Source organism: Bombina bombina, chromosome 1 (assembly GCF_027579735.1).
Source record: "Bombina bombina isolate aBomBom1 chromosome 1, aBomBom1.pri, whole genome shotgun sequence".
NCBI classification, from domain to species: domain Eukaryota; kingdom Metazoa; phylum Chordata; class Amphibia; order Anura; family Bombinatoridae; genus Bombina; species Bombina bombina.
This window is the reverse complement of record NC_069499.1, coordinates 1044276979-1044291838: the sequence shown is the minus strand read 5'-3', so window position 1 is coordinate 1044291838 and position 14860 is coordinate 1044276979. Positions and strand designations below refer to the sequence as shown.

Below are 14860 nucleotides of genomic sequence, written 5' to 3'. Positions count from 1 at the left end.
AGCAGTAGCTCCCTACTTGGATGATATTCTGGTACAAGCACCATCTTTTTTTCTGGTGGAGTACCATTCGGAATCTCTTTATCATCTTCGATCCCATGGATGTAGGATAAACCGAGAAAAGAGTTCTCTTATACCAAGCACCAGGGTGGAATTCCTGGGTACTATAATAGACACCATATCCATGAGGATATTTCTAGCAGAACAGAGATGTTGCAAGTTAACTTCGGCATGTCTTGCCCTTCGAACCTCCTTAAGGCCCTCTGTGGCTCAGTGTATGGAGGTGTTTGGTCTCATGGTGTCCAGCATGGACATCATTCCCTTTTCCCGGTTCCCGTCTCAGACCGTTGCAACTGTGCATGCTGAGGCAGTGGAACGGCGATCATTCGGATCCGTCTCAACAGATTTCTCTGGACAACCGGTCAAGAGAATCGCTCTCTTAGTGGCTCTGTCCAGATCATCTGTCCCGAGGGACAGCCTTCTTAAGACCATCCTGGGAGATTGATTACGGACGCAAGTCTATCAGGATGGGGAGCTGTTTGGGGTGCCAAGAAGGCACAGGGCCTGTGGTCTCAGGAGGAACACTCCCGATCAGCATTCTGGAACTTCGGGCAATCTTCAATGCTCTGAAGGCTTGGCCCCTTCTGGGTTCGTCACAGTTTATCAGATTCCAATCAGACAATATAACCTCGGGGGCTTACATCAACCACCTGGGGGGGACGAGAAGCTCCCTAGCAATGAGGGAAGTATCTCAGATTCTGGAGTGGGCAGAGGGCCACAGCTGTTCGTTGTCAGCGATCCACATTCCGGGTGTGGTCAACTGGGAAGCGGATTTTCTTAGCAGACAATCCTTTCATCCGGGGGATTGGTCTCTCCATCCTGAAGTGTTTGCGGAGATATGCAACAGGTGGGGACGCCAGAGATAGATCTTATGGCGTCCCTTCTCAATACCAAGCTACCTAGATATGGGTCGAGGTCCAGGGATCCTCAGCCGGAGCTAATAGATGCATTAGCAGTACCAGTAATTTATTTCTTCCCGCCGTTACCACTCCGTCCTCGTATAGAGGCCCGCATCAAGCAGGAGCAGGCATCAGTGATACTAATTGCTCCATCGTGGCCGCGAAGGATGTGGTCCGCAGATCTGGTGGGGATGTCATCTCCTCCATGGAAGTTACCGTGTTGCAGGGATCTGCTGGAACAAGGTACCTTTTGTTCATCAAAATCGAGATTCTCTGAGGCTGACTGCTTGGAGATTGAACGCTTAGTCCTAGCCAAGAGAGGTTTTTCTGAAAGTTATTGATACTCTCATTCAAGCTCATAAACCAGTTACTCGTTGCATCGATCATAAGGTGTGGAGAACCTACTTTTTCTGATGTGAACAGTGTGGATTTTCCTGGCATAAAGTTAAGGTTGTGAGGATCCTATCGTTTTTCCAGGATGGACTGGAGAAGGGCCTTTCTGCCAGTTTCCTGCGGGATAGATTTCGGCCCTGCCTGTTTTTAGAGGCTCGCAGAGCTTCCAGATGTCAGAGCCTTAACAAAGGACTGTACTGTACCTGTGTTTACATCTAATGCTCCTCCTTGAAGTCTAAATCTTATTAAGGTTTTGCAATGGGCTCCGTTTGAGCCTATGCATGAAGTTGACATAAAATTGTTGTACAGGAAGGTTCTTTTTCTACTGGCTATTGCTTCTGCATGCAGAGTATCTGAGATTGCTGCCTTGCAATGTGAGCCTCTTTATCTGGTGTTCCATTCTGATAAGGCTGTCCTGCGTACTAAGTTAGGTTTTCTTTCTAAGGTTGTGTCAGACCGCATCACCAATCGAGAGATTGTGGTTCCTTTCTTATGTCCCAATCCTTCTTCTTCAAAGGAACCTTTGCTTCATAATTTGGACGGGGTTCGCGCCTTGAAGTTCTATCTTCAGGCTACTAAGGATTTTAGACAAACTTCTTCCTTGTTTGTTGTCTATTCTGGGAAGCGTAAGGGTTCGAAGGTCTCTTCGACTTCCTTATATTTTGGTTAAGGATTGTTATCCGCTTAGTTTGAGACAGCGGGACATAAACCTCCTCAGAGGATTATAGCTCATTCTACTAGAGCAGTGGCTTCTTCTTGGACCTTTAAGAATAAGGCCTCTATGGATCAGATTTGTAATGCGGCTACTTGGTCCTCCTTACATACTTTTTCTACATTTTACAAGTTTGATGTAAGCTTCCGAGAGACAGGTTTTGCAGGTGCCCTCAGATTAGGGTCCGCCTCTCTTTTTGTTCCTCCCGTTATCATTCAGTGTCCTCTAGAGCTTGGGTATAGTTTTCCCAACAGTAAGGAATGATGCTGTGGACTCTCCTTATATTAAGAAGGAAAACATAACTTACTAGATAATTTATTTTCCTTCTGAATAAGGAGAGTCCACGGCCCCCGCCAGAGTTCTCCGATACGCGGCCCTCTAATTTATGTTTTTCTTCTGGCACCATTTATACCCTGATATTTCTCCTTCTGTTCCTTGTTCCCTCGGCAGAATGACTGGGGGATGGGGGAAGTGGGAGAGGTATTTAAGCCTTTGGCTGGGGTTTCATTGCCTCCTCTTGGTGGCTAGTTTCAGTATTTCCCAACATTAAGGAATGATGCTGTGGACTCTCCTTATACAGAACGAAATTAAATTATCTAGTAAGCATAATTTGTTTTTTTCAGAATTATGAAATAGTAATGCAAGTATATATTGTGTTGACAGAGTTTTGATTTAATAATCTTTAACTATTTGAGGGAAAAAATGGAATATGATTGTCAGCTAACGTGTAAATATTAAACTGTTCAAATATTATTTTTTCGTAAATTCGGCCATCGTAGGAGCATCTCTGGCATTCCATTTTTTTCAAGATTAGATTACTATCCATTATTATAACTGTATTCATTATTTTAGTATAGAAAAAGTATATGGTGGGGCTCTAAAACTAACTTCCTCTTAAATATTTTGTTGATCCAGAACAGTACTTTATTCCAAAATTTAAGTATTTTGGGGCAGAACCAAAACAGTCTATCTAATATGTCTGCTATAGGCTAAGAGCATCTATAGCATATGCCCACCAATTAATTATACAACTAATCTTCTTTTACCCATTTCATACTCTATTTAAGGTCATAAGAAACAAGATTTGGAAAGTATTTTCTCAATTTTAAAAAAAATTGAGTCTAAATAAGATTGACCTTGTTTGGCCAATAGCATTTCATATGAGAGATATAGAATATTAACCTGACTTGAATCGTTTAATATAGATATCAGCATTTTGAAAGTGCCAATCTCCCTGAAAATTAACCATGATCTTGAAATAAAAATATCTGAGTTGTAAATAGGCAAAGAAATTACTCTTTGGAATATGGAAATCTATCGGTGAGCTAAATAATTTTAATATTAGCATCATCCTTTACTTTGCTTAGATATTTCAAACCATTTTGGGACAATTGTTCAAAAATAATTTTTAAACCAGGCAAAAATGTGGAGTGCCTCTAATCGGGAGATACTGTGAGATACGAAAATTAACATCAATGGATATACATAGTCGCTGCCAGCCAGCTACAATAGTTCTTAAAACACACATTCTTAAGTTATAAGCATTTTTATAATTAAAAAGTGGAAAATAGCTTTCAACAAGAATGGAGAAGTCATCCCTTCCTTAAAGGATTACTTTCTGTTATAATTTTTAAGCTAAACAACTAACATATTAAAGTTAATAAACATTAGTTAAAACCTACTGACCTATATTTTCTCCAAAACAAAGTTTCATAACGTTCTAAAAGTTATATCTTTTATTCGCCGATGATGTCACGTTATCCTGCCCACTAGCATGTTCAAAATACTTAAACCAATAACTTTGTGTTTAAAGCGCCATTTTGAAACCTAGGTATTGTAAACGGATTGGTACAGTGCAAAGGAGTGGGTTTGGAAAACAATTAAATTTGCAGATAAGATTTCTGATATACGGTAGAGATATGTTAATGAAATGCTATTGATAAAAAGCATATTTGGGGTAGTTAGTAACAGGCATAGAAAATATTTACTTACATTGGCCCTTTAAAATTAAAAAAGGTGAAATAGTTGCCCTCAGTTTACCAGTCTATAGCATATTTTGCCAAAATTACCAAATTATAGATAAGGCAAAACCACCAAGCTCTGGTGCCTGAGATAATGTTGTGTCTGTCTTTCCCTCCCCAGATACATTTACAGCATATCTTTATTAAAAAAAAATATATATATATTTTTATTCAGATTAAACAAAGGCAGTTTTTGCATTAGATATAATATTTTAGGGAAGAGTATTGTTTTATTTAACATTACCCTTGCTGAAAAGGATATAGGCACAGTTTATCAGAATTGCTGAGATAGGATCATTATAAATTAACTGTACAAAATTCAGAAAAAAATAAATTTGACAGTGAAGAGAATAAATGATCCCAAATGATTAGAATCAAAAGCTTTTTCAACATCAACTGTTAATGATGCAAAATCTGTTTTATTTTTAGACCTCTTAAGATAGATTTGATTCCAGAAATAATCTAGTGTCAATGTCGCTTTACAAATATTTTTAACTGAAGTTCTGCCACTCGTAAAACCTGTTTGGTCCTCATGTATAATCGTATTTAAAGAACTTTTAAGTCTATTTGCCACAATGGAGGTAAGAATTATTGTTCTTCCTAGATTTGTTTAACCTAGCTAAAAGTTTAGCAGATTTACCCTGATAGCCTCTATAAAAGGCATTCGCCCAGATTACGAGTTTTGCGTTATGAGGGGTGCGGTGTTAACTTGCACGTTATTGTCACCGCTCACTTTCCTACAGCGCTGGTATTACAGGTTTTTCTAAACCCGGCGTTAAAAGGCAAGAAGTGAGCGTAGAGCAAAATTGAGCTCCATACCGCACTCCAATACCAGCGCTGCTTAAGTCAGCGGTGAGCTGGTTGTACGTGCTCGTGCACGATTTCCCCTTAGACATCAATGGGGAGAGCCGGCTGAGAAAAAGTCTAACACCTGCAATAAAGCAGCGTAAAGCTCAGTAAAGCAGCCCCATTGATTCCTATAGGGAAACATTTTATGTTTACACCTAACACCCTAACATATACCCAGAGTCTAAACACCCCTAATCTTACACTTATTAACCCCTAATCTGCCGCCCCGACATCGCCGACACCTACATTATACTTATTAACCCCTTATATGCTGCCCCAACATCGCTGACACCTACATTATATTTATTAACCCCTAATCTGCCGTCGCCACCACTATAATAAACATATTAACCCCTGAACCGCCGTACTCCCGCATCGCAAACACTAGTTAAATATTAACCCCTAATCTGCCGCTCCTAACATCGCCGCCACCTTCCTACATTTATTAACCCCTAATCTGCTGCCCCCAACGTTGCCCCCAATGTCGCCAATAGGATTGAGCTCGCATTCTATTGGCTGATTGGAACAGCCAATAGAATGCAAGCTCAATCCTATTGGCTGATTGCATCAGCCAATAGGATTTTTTCAACCTTAATTCCAATTGCCTGATAGAATTCTATCAGCCAATCGGAATCTAAGGGACGCCATCTTGGATGACGTCACTTAAAGGTACCTTCATTCCAGAAGAAGTCGTCGATTGAAGAGGATTCTCCGCGCCGGATGTCTTGAAGATGGAGCCGCTCCGCGTCAGAAGGATGAAGATAGAAGATGCCACTTGGATGAAGACTTCTCCCGGTAAGTGGATCTTCGGGGGTTAGTGTTAGGATTTTTTAAGGGTGTATTGGGTGGGGTTTTTTTTTTTAGGTTAGGGCTTTGGGCTCCTCTCCTACTCTCCTCCTCTCTTGTCACCTCATCACACTCCCGTTTACAGGACTTCTCCAGACTGGCTCCCATCTTGTGGAACTCTCTGCCTCGCTCCACAAGACTCTCTCTTCTAGTTTTAAAAACTTCAAGTGCTCCCTAAAGACTCTACTGTTCAGGGATGCATACAACCTACGCTAACCTTTCTTTATACCAGTTCCTCTCCTCCATTTCTATCCCCTGAACCCCCTTAGCATGTAAGCCTAAGAGTCCAGCTGTTTGTAGATCACCTTCTTAAGAGCTGGCTACAACAGTGCAACTCTCTTTGATCCTTATAATTGTTTTGTTGTACTCTGCCTTTGCTGCAGAATCTGTTGGCGCTCTACAAATAACCGATAATAATAATAATAATAATTTGGGCCGCAATAGAGCTAAATGCCCTTTTAAGAGCAATTCCCATCCAAATGCCCTTTTCAGGGCAATGGGGAGCTTAGTTTTTTTTAGTTAGGGTTGGGGGGTTGGTTGTGTGGATGGTGGGTTTTACTGTTGGGGGGGTTGTTTGTATATATTTTTTTTTACAGGTAAAAGAGCTGATTTCTTTGGGGCAATGCCCCGCAAAAGGCCCTTTTAAAGGCTATTGGTAGTTTAGTTTAGGCTAGGGTTTTTTTTATTTGGGGTGGGCTTTTTTTATTTTGATAGGGCTATTAGATTAGGTGTAATTAGTTTATAGATCTTGTCATTTGTTTTTTGGTTTTTAATTTAGCTAATTTCATTTAATTTAGTTAATTGTATTTAATTTAGGTAATTTATTTAATTGTAGTGTTGTGTTAGGTGTTAGTGTAACTTAGGTTAGGTTTTATTTTACAGGTAAAGTTGTATTTATTTTAGCTTGGTAGTTATTAAATAGTTAATAACTATTTAGTAACTATTCTACCTAGTTAAAATAAATACAAACTTGCCTGTAAAATAAAAAATAAACCCTAAGCTAGATACAATGTAACTATTAGTTATGTTGTAGCTAGTTTAGGGTTTATTTTATAGGTAAGATGCGGGAGTGCGGTGGTTTAGGGGTTAATATGTTTATTATAGTGGCGGTGATGTCCGGAGCGGCAGATTAGGGGTTAATAATTTAATTTTAGTGTTTGCTATGCGGGAGGGCCTCGGTTTAGAGGTTAATGGGTAGTTTATGGGTGTTAGTGTACTTTTTAGCACTTTAGTTATTTGTTTTATGCTACAGCGTTGTAGTGTAAAACTCATAACTACTGACTTTAAAATGCGGTACGAATCTTGACGGGATAGGGTGTACCGCTCACTTTTTGGCCTCCCAGGACAAGCTCGTGATACTGGCGCTATGGAAGTCCCATAGAAAAAAGACTACGCAATTTGCGTAAGTTGATTTGCGGTAATGCCAAAAAAGTGTGCAGTGCCCCTAAATCTGCAAGACTCGTAATACCAGCGGGAATAAAAAAAGCAGCGTTATGAGGCTTAACGCTGCTTTTTTACTCATAACGCAAGACTCTTAATCTAGCCGATTGACTTTCAGATCTTCCCATTATATGTTTTGTATAAGAAAGAGGGCTCTCTTTAATGGGAAGATCTTGTCGAACAGATATATATTTATCCCAAAGAGCTTTTGTTGGTGATGTAATATAGTCTTTATAGGCATTCTTCACTTGATTCGAGAGCTTTTTTTTTTTTTTTTAGTCTTATTAGATATAATTTAATTTCCCCCTTAAAGGGACATTAAACACTAAATAAATGCTAGGTAAAATGATGAATTCAAAGAAAAGATTAGTCTGAGAATAACATGTAGATGTATTAAGTTTCATTAGCTGTTTAAATATTGAAAAAATAAGTGCAAGTTTTAGCGTCTATAAAACAATGGGAGCTGCCATGTTGTAACTTAGGTTACCTTCTCTGCTTTGGCCAATTAGGGACAGTTATAAATAGGTAATTATAATGTGCAGCCAATGGCTGTGTGGAATATAATGGTGTTTGGTACTTCCATTTCTAACAGGAACTGAAAAGCTCACAATTTCAGAATGGAATTGCAGGAAAAGGGGACAAACTAAATGATAAAAATATATTGCAGAGTTTTTTTTTACATATATGATTTATTTTATATTACCATCTCAAAGTCTTTTATGTCCCTTTTTATGAATGCTTTTGCAGCTTTCAAAAATACCTCAATTTTGTTCATATAACATATAAGACTTATTAAACCTGGCATAGTCTCTGTTTCTGAATAAACCATTTTGCAAATTGTATGTCATTAACCAAGTATTTAGGGATTTTTTATTTATTTATTAAGCATTATCAATATTAAATGCAAGGAGATAGTAGCATGATCTGAGATAACAATACATTTATTCCTGATTTAATCTCTAAATTAATCAGATAGTCTGCTTTGAAAAAAGTAAATTTAAGAAAGGGATCTATGGGATTTAGATTCACAGGTATACAATTGGGAATCTGGATGATTAATCCGCCATATATCTGTTTAAAATTATTGGAAAGTTTGCTAATTATTTTGGAATTCTTATCTGATAAACAAGTTTGTTAACAGACCTAATTCGATCCAGAGCTGGGAAGAGAGGTGTTAGTCTTCTGCTATAATTAAATTTTGCCCAATATATTTAGATGTCCTAAAAGTCATATTATTCCAAAAATCTAAATCTGGGGTAGTAGGTCCATAAACATTACATAAAATTAATCCCACCAATGGATATCAATCTCTACAATCGCCCATCTCTCCGCAGGATCTAACTCCTGGAACAGTATCTTATATGGAAGATTCTTACTAAAAAGAAAGGCAACACCTCTTGTTTTAAACAAGGACTGGCTATAACTTCCTCAACACATTTACTTTTCAATTTTTTAACTTTGCCTTATTTTAAATGCGTTTCCTGCAAAGAAAACTAAATAGGGGTTGTATTTACCTAATTGTTTGATTACTTTTCTTTTAATTGGTAAAATTATACCTCCCACATTTTATGATAGACGGTTAATAAAATCTTTTAACAGATCAAATAATAAACATGGGATGTAAGGGCGGCAGCACGAAGAATTAAAAAAAAAAAAAAAAACCTACATACACATAAAAACAATACGACCTACTGATCTTCTCATATTCTGAGTAGCCTATCTGGTAATAATTCTAATCTTCCTTAATTTATTCTTTAACTTCTTCAACCTTATTAAGGACAACATTTTTCCCCATTCTCTTCTATTATAATTTTATAATATACTAGGCGATAAGCCTGCCCAGAGGGCAGTCTGTTTAAAAAAATACAAACCCCCAAGCTAAAGTTACAAAAAATTTAAAAAAAAAGTAAATGTACAGAAAAAAATAAAGCTATCCAAAATAAAAAATGTAAACCTAAACTAATACCCCTATAAAAATAAAAACACCCCTAATCTAAAACCGTTAGGGGGGATTTAGTAATTTTTAAATGTAAAAGAGCTGTTTAACTTAGGGAAATACCCTACAAAAGGCCCTTTTAAGGGCTATTGGTAGTTTAGGGGTGTTTTTATTTTGGGGGGCTTTTTTATTTTCATAGGGATTAGGTTTAAACATTTTTATTTTTGATAATTTTATTTTTTTCTGAAATTTTAGAGTTTATTTTTTGTAATTTTTGATTATTTTTTTTTGTAATTTAATTTTAGGTCTTATTTACTACTAAATAACTTAGTATTGGGGTTAATTTAGGGGGTGTTAGGTTAGGGGGCTTAGTAATTAAATTAGTTATTTGCATTGTGGGGGGTTGGCGGTTTAGAAGTTAATAGGTTAATTAGGTTTATTGTGATGTGGGGGTTTGTCGGTTTAGGGGTTAATAGGTTAATTAGGTTTATTGCCATGTGGGGGTTGGCGGTCAAGGGGTTAGTAGGTTAATTAGGTTTATTGCGATGTGGGGGGTTGGCGGTTAAGGGGTTAATATTTTGATATTTGCAGATTAGGGGTTAATTACTTTATTATTTTGTGATGTGGGGGTTTGCGGTTTCGGTGTTAATACTTCATGCGGGAGGTTAGGTTTTTTTTTTTATACTTCGTGCAGGTGGTTACGTGTTTTTAATTTTATTTCTTTTGGGCAGTTGCGTGGTGGTGTTTTTATTTTTTTTATTTTTTAAGGCTTCAGGTTTACCTACGCTGCATCCAGGTGGGTTCTTTTGACTGCGCGCGCAGCCAACATTCTTTTGGCTGCCTTGCACAGCCAACATTCCTTTTGAGGATGCGTGTGTAACCGGCGACACAGACAGACGCAATACAAACACGATTATAGTATAGATAACAACCTGGCTTTGAAGCCTAATTTGATTAATTTAGAACAATAAAGAGCTAGTTATCTTCTGTTTGCTGATGTCTCACTGGAAAAGTCTTGAAGTTGTTACTTTTAGGGATAATGATGATTTGGTTATATGTTTTTTTTTGTTTTTTTTATAATCTAGCCAGATTTATGTGTGTAATGTTCTTGTTTGTTAATCCTTTTATAAAATGGAAATGAGGTTATATATTTATTGTAACTTAAAATACAGGCACCTATATGTTTATTATATACATGTTGATGTATAAACCTATATTATTATTTTCTTTCATATATGGGATAAGAGTCCACAATCCTCTACTCTTGGGAATTACCTTTTGTGCCACTAGGAGGAGGTAAAGATTCCAAAACCTCAGAGCTCTATATAAGCCCTCCTATAGTAATCGGTCTTGTCTTTGCCTCCGCTGAAGGTAGGTCAAGAATGAAGATGTGCAAAATGTGTTTATTTTATATTAGAGTTTCATGGTTAGCACCCTGGAGTTTCCCTCTTCAGTACTGATTTTATCATGAGGGTCTTATTGAAGTATTAGGCATTAAGCTTATTTTTATCCTTTTATTCAAATGGGATACAAATATTTTGGTTTTCTTGGACATTTAGTGCAGGAATCCTCCTTTACTACTGATAACATTCTCAGTACTACGTTAAAAGCTTTTAGAGGTAAGTGTTGGGGCATTTGTATCTCATGGTGAAATTCATTAGGAATGCCTTGGCCAGCTTAGTAGTGCTTGTTTATTAGAACATATATTCTTTGAGCTCACAGGGATATATATTTTTTTATTTAAGGCGAATTGTTATTAAGGGAAACTGTTGCGCCTTTTTTGGGCTCTTGATCATTTTAGCGCCCTTGTTTGTTATATTGGTGGCCTGGATGCTGCTCTAGCTGCCTTTAGTTACAGTCGGTGTGGGTTCCCCTCTCCATTGAGCTCTATATTTATCATGGATTATGCTAATTCCTTGCAAGCTGAGCCTTATCCAGATTTAGAAGTCTTATCAGATAAGCATTTTTCAATCATTTATAAATGTGTTTTATGTAAACGGGGTGAGGTTCTCCTTCCTGCTCAATTGTGTAATGCTTGTCTTCAAAAATGTATGCATAGGGGTATATTTAACATAGTGCGAGCGGACATGATCATGTCCGTATCATGTCTGCTGCATCAATATATGCCGACAACATACGCTGTCGGCATTTATCATTGCACCAGCAGTTCTTTTGAACTGCTAGTGCAATGCCGCCCCCTGCAGATTTGCGGCCAATCGGCCACTAGCAGGGGTTGTCAATCAACCCGATCGTATTCAATTGGGTTTATTTCTGTCCGTGGCCTCAGCAGGCGGACAAGTAATAGAGCAGCTGTCCTTCAGGCTTGCCGGAAACAAGGGGCATCAAGCTCCATACGGTGACCAACCTATTGTATCTTTGGCTTTTCTAAAGGGATTGTCTCGCATTCTATGCTTTTCAGGAACAATTGGACCCCCTCCTTATCTGAGGGAGTACATCATGTCCTTTATTACAGATATGATGGCTTTCTTCTCTTAATACCAAGAGAATTAAGAACATTTTATAATAGGAGTAAATTAGAAAGTTGCTTAAAATGCCATGCTCTATCTGAATCACGAAAGAAAACATTTGGGTTCAGGTGTCCCTTTAATCTGTAACTTTTAGGGACATGAAACCCAATGTTGTTGTTTTTCATGATTCAGATAGAGCATACCGTTTTAAAAAAACATTCCAGTTGACACAGTATTTTGTCAAATTTGCTTCATTTTCTTGGTATCTTTTCTGGAAGGGTCAACATTGCTCTACTGGGAGCTAGATAAACACATCAGGTGAGACAATGACAAGAAGCATATATATGCAGCCACCAATCTCCCAGTAGTGCATTGCTGCTCCTGAACAAGCACGTAAGCATACTAGCCCAGCTGCTTTATAGATCACCTTCATGAGAGCTGAATTGCAAAAGTGTAACTCTTGGAAAGCTTTGTTCCTTTTGGCTATTCCCTCTGCTAGAAGAGTGTTTGAATTGTTTGCTCTATCTTGTTATCCTCCTCCTTATTTTTCATTAGGATAATGCTGTCTTTACCACTTTTTAAGTTGTTGTTTTTTTACTCAAGGTTGTTTTTTTCTGCAACATTAGTAGGGAAATTGTGGTTCCTTCTCTTTGTCCTTATCCAAAAACTTTTACAGAGAGAATTCTTCATATTTTGGATGTTGTCAGGACTTTGAATTATTATCTTGAGGTTTCTAAGATTTCAGAACAACTCCTGATTTAACGGCTCGCTCTGTAGCCACTTCCTGGACACTAAAGACTGAGGCTTCTGTGGAACAAAGTTGTAAGGCAGCTACTTGGTCATCCTTGCATACATTTTCGAAATTCTACCAGTTTGATTTTTATTTATTTTTTTTGCTTCATCTGAAGCTGATTTTGCTAGGAAAGTATTTTAGGCAGTTGTTTCTGTCTAGGACTCAGTTTTCTGTTTTTGGTGTTTTTGTTTCTTTTGGTTTAAAAGGATGTTTAATCCCTCCCTATTTTTTCCATTACTGTTGGCCTCTGTCACAGCTGGGGTATTAGTCCCCAGGAGTAATGGATTGTGGACTTTTGTCACCTATATGAAAGAAAACATAATTTATATCTTACCTGATAAATTCCTTTCTTTCATGGTGATAAGAGTCCAAAATAAAGTTTTTATTTTGACTTGATCATGACCAATCATTTCATTCTTACCTCTGTCAGCTTGGCTATACGTCAGACTAATTACCATAGAGATGGGAGGGTTTATATAGAGCTCTAAGATGTTGGAACCTTTGCCTCCTCCTAGTGGCAGGAAAGGTAATTCCCAGGAGTAATGAATTGTGGACTATTATCACCATGAAAGAATGGCATTTATCAGGAAAGATATAAATTATGTTTTTCCTTTTCTTGCTATTAATCTATGATGTTTGCACAAAATTGTTGGATTTGCCTGTGTTGTTACTATGTATATTTACCTAAATAAAATATAATTTAAAAAAAAATACATATTGCAATGCTTTCTATTTAAGTATAACCAACTGCTTAGTGTATTTTATTACAACAATGAAACAGGCTGTTTTATATCCATTTTTAATGAGCTTGTGCTCTGATTTAACCAATCACTGTAAAATGTTGTAGCTTCAAGTTAACCACCTTTAATTATAACATAGGCACAAACATTTAACAGCATAAGAAGACAAAATAATGTATAATGTTTTATTTTCCTTTTACAGGTAAATTACTTTCTAAATTTAAAGTCCATTTAATAAATGTATTGTTGTTACTACTAGTCTCTCCCCCCCCCCCCTCAACTGTAGTAATTTGAATATTGTTCCATAATCCTATTTTAATTTTTGTTGTTGGGTGTTTTTTTTCTTTTTTACTGTTTTAAATGTTCCTTATACATTTTAATAACACATAAAAACTCTTTGTAATTCAATGTGATTTTATATATATATATATATATATATATTTATTTATGTATTATTTTTTTCCCCAGTGGTATTTCAGGTACTTTCAAGTGGGTTGAATTTAGGATACTCGTATTATAAAGGGTCATTGTAATGAAAACAAAAACATGTTCTAGTGTGTTAGTGCACGTAATTGTAACACTAGCTATGCTTCAACACACTGTGTTTAACCCTTACAACGGGTTTAAACATATTATTAAAGTACTACAGGGCGCCTCAAAGCTCTGCTTGTTCCGAGTGGAAACTACATGGTAATCAACAGCAGGGGTTAAACACAGAGATGGGATGTCTTACGATTTAGAGCATGTGATTTTTTTTCATTGTTATGGCCCTTTAATATTAGAAGCTGTGTCATCATATAGACTATGCTAACTTACTTTTTAACAGTAGGATTAACAATATGTCTGTTGTTATGACTGTCTCAATACAATATTAATTAATTATAACCTAGTCTTCTAACTTCTTCCCTGTGCATTTTATTTTTTAAATATTCTTGTGCTTACAGTCCCTTATATTCAACTCAGCCATCTAAGTGGTGAATCAGGTACCCACATTCCTGCATACTGTAATGCATGATACAGAACTTTCCTTTAAATTATATTAGTGAAGTAGATTTTCACTGTTTTCAATGTTTGTTTGGTGATGGTTTTTGTTTTGCATGTATATTATGAACAATTTCTTTATTACCATATCATGTATTAGGGCATGTTTGAAATTTTTTTGGTTAACATCTTTTATAGGTAGGAGCATGTTTTAAAAACAAAATATATGCTTACCTAATTCTTTTTTTTTTTTATGGTGTTGAGAGTCCATGAGCCATTTCTCATTGTATTCAACTCCTGGCCACTAGGAGGTGGCAAAGATCCCTAAAAATCCAAGAGTATTGCCAAGTAAGGAGAAGTAGAAAGTTTGGAAAGGAAAAGGCAGGAAACTAGAACTGCCATCAGAAAAATAAGTAGAGAAAATAGAAAATGGGCGGATCTATTGGACTCTCACCACCATGAACGAAATTAATTTATCAGGTAACCATACATTTTGTTTTCTTAAATATGGTGTCAAGAGTCAGTGAGCTATTACTCTAGGGAACAATACCCAATCTGTAGAGTCCACAAGTATTTTGGGGCAAGCACCTTATTTCCAGAAACTTCTGCCTGGAGGACTTTTCCACTAAAAGCTGCTTGCGGAGCAGCTAAACCACCGTAGTAGTAGAATTTAGTAAAGGTATGCAAGGATGACCATGTTGCTGCCTTGAAAATTTGTTCAATAA

General features: G+C 37.0%; 1 protein-coding gene across 3 annotated transcripts in view; it reads left to right on the top strand.

The window, feature by feature from the left end:
* Positions 1–14860, top strand: part of NDRG3 (NDRG family member 3) — a 398435-nt gene that overhangs the window by 343782 nt on the left and 39793 nt on the right. For 2 of the 3 annotated variants that reach the window (XM_053721374.1, XM_053721225.1), the window contains exon 16: positions 14099–14137. The exons of the other annotated variant lie outside the window; for it this stretch is intronic. In XM_053721374.1, coding sequence (XP_053577349.1) covers positions 14099–14137 — 39 coding nt within the window. The remainder of the gene's footprint in view (positions 1–14098; positions 14138–14860) is intronic. 3 annotated transcript variants of the gene reach the window in all.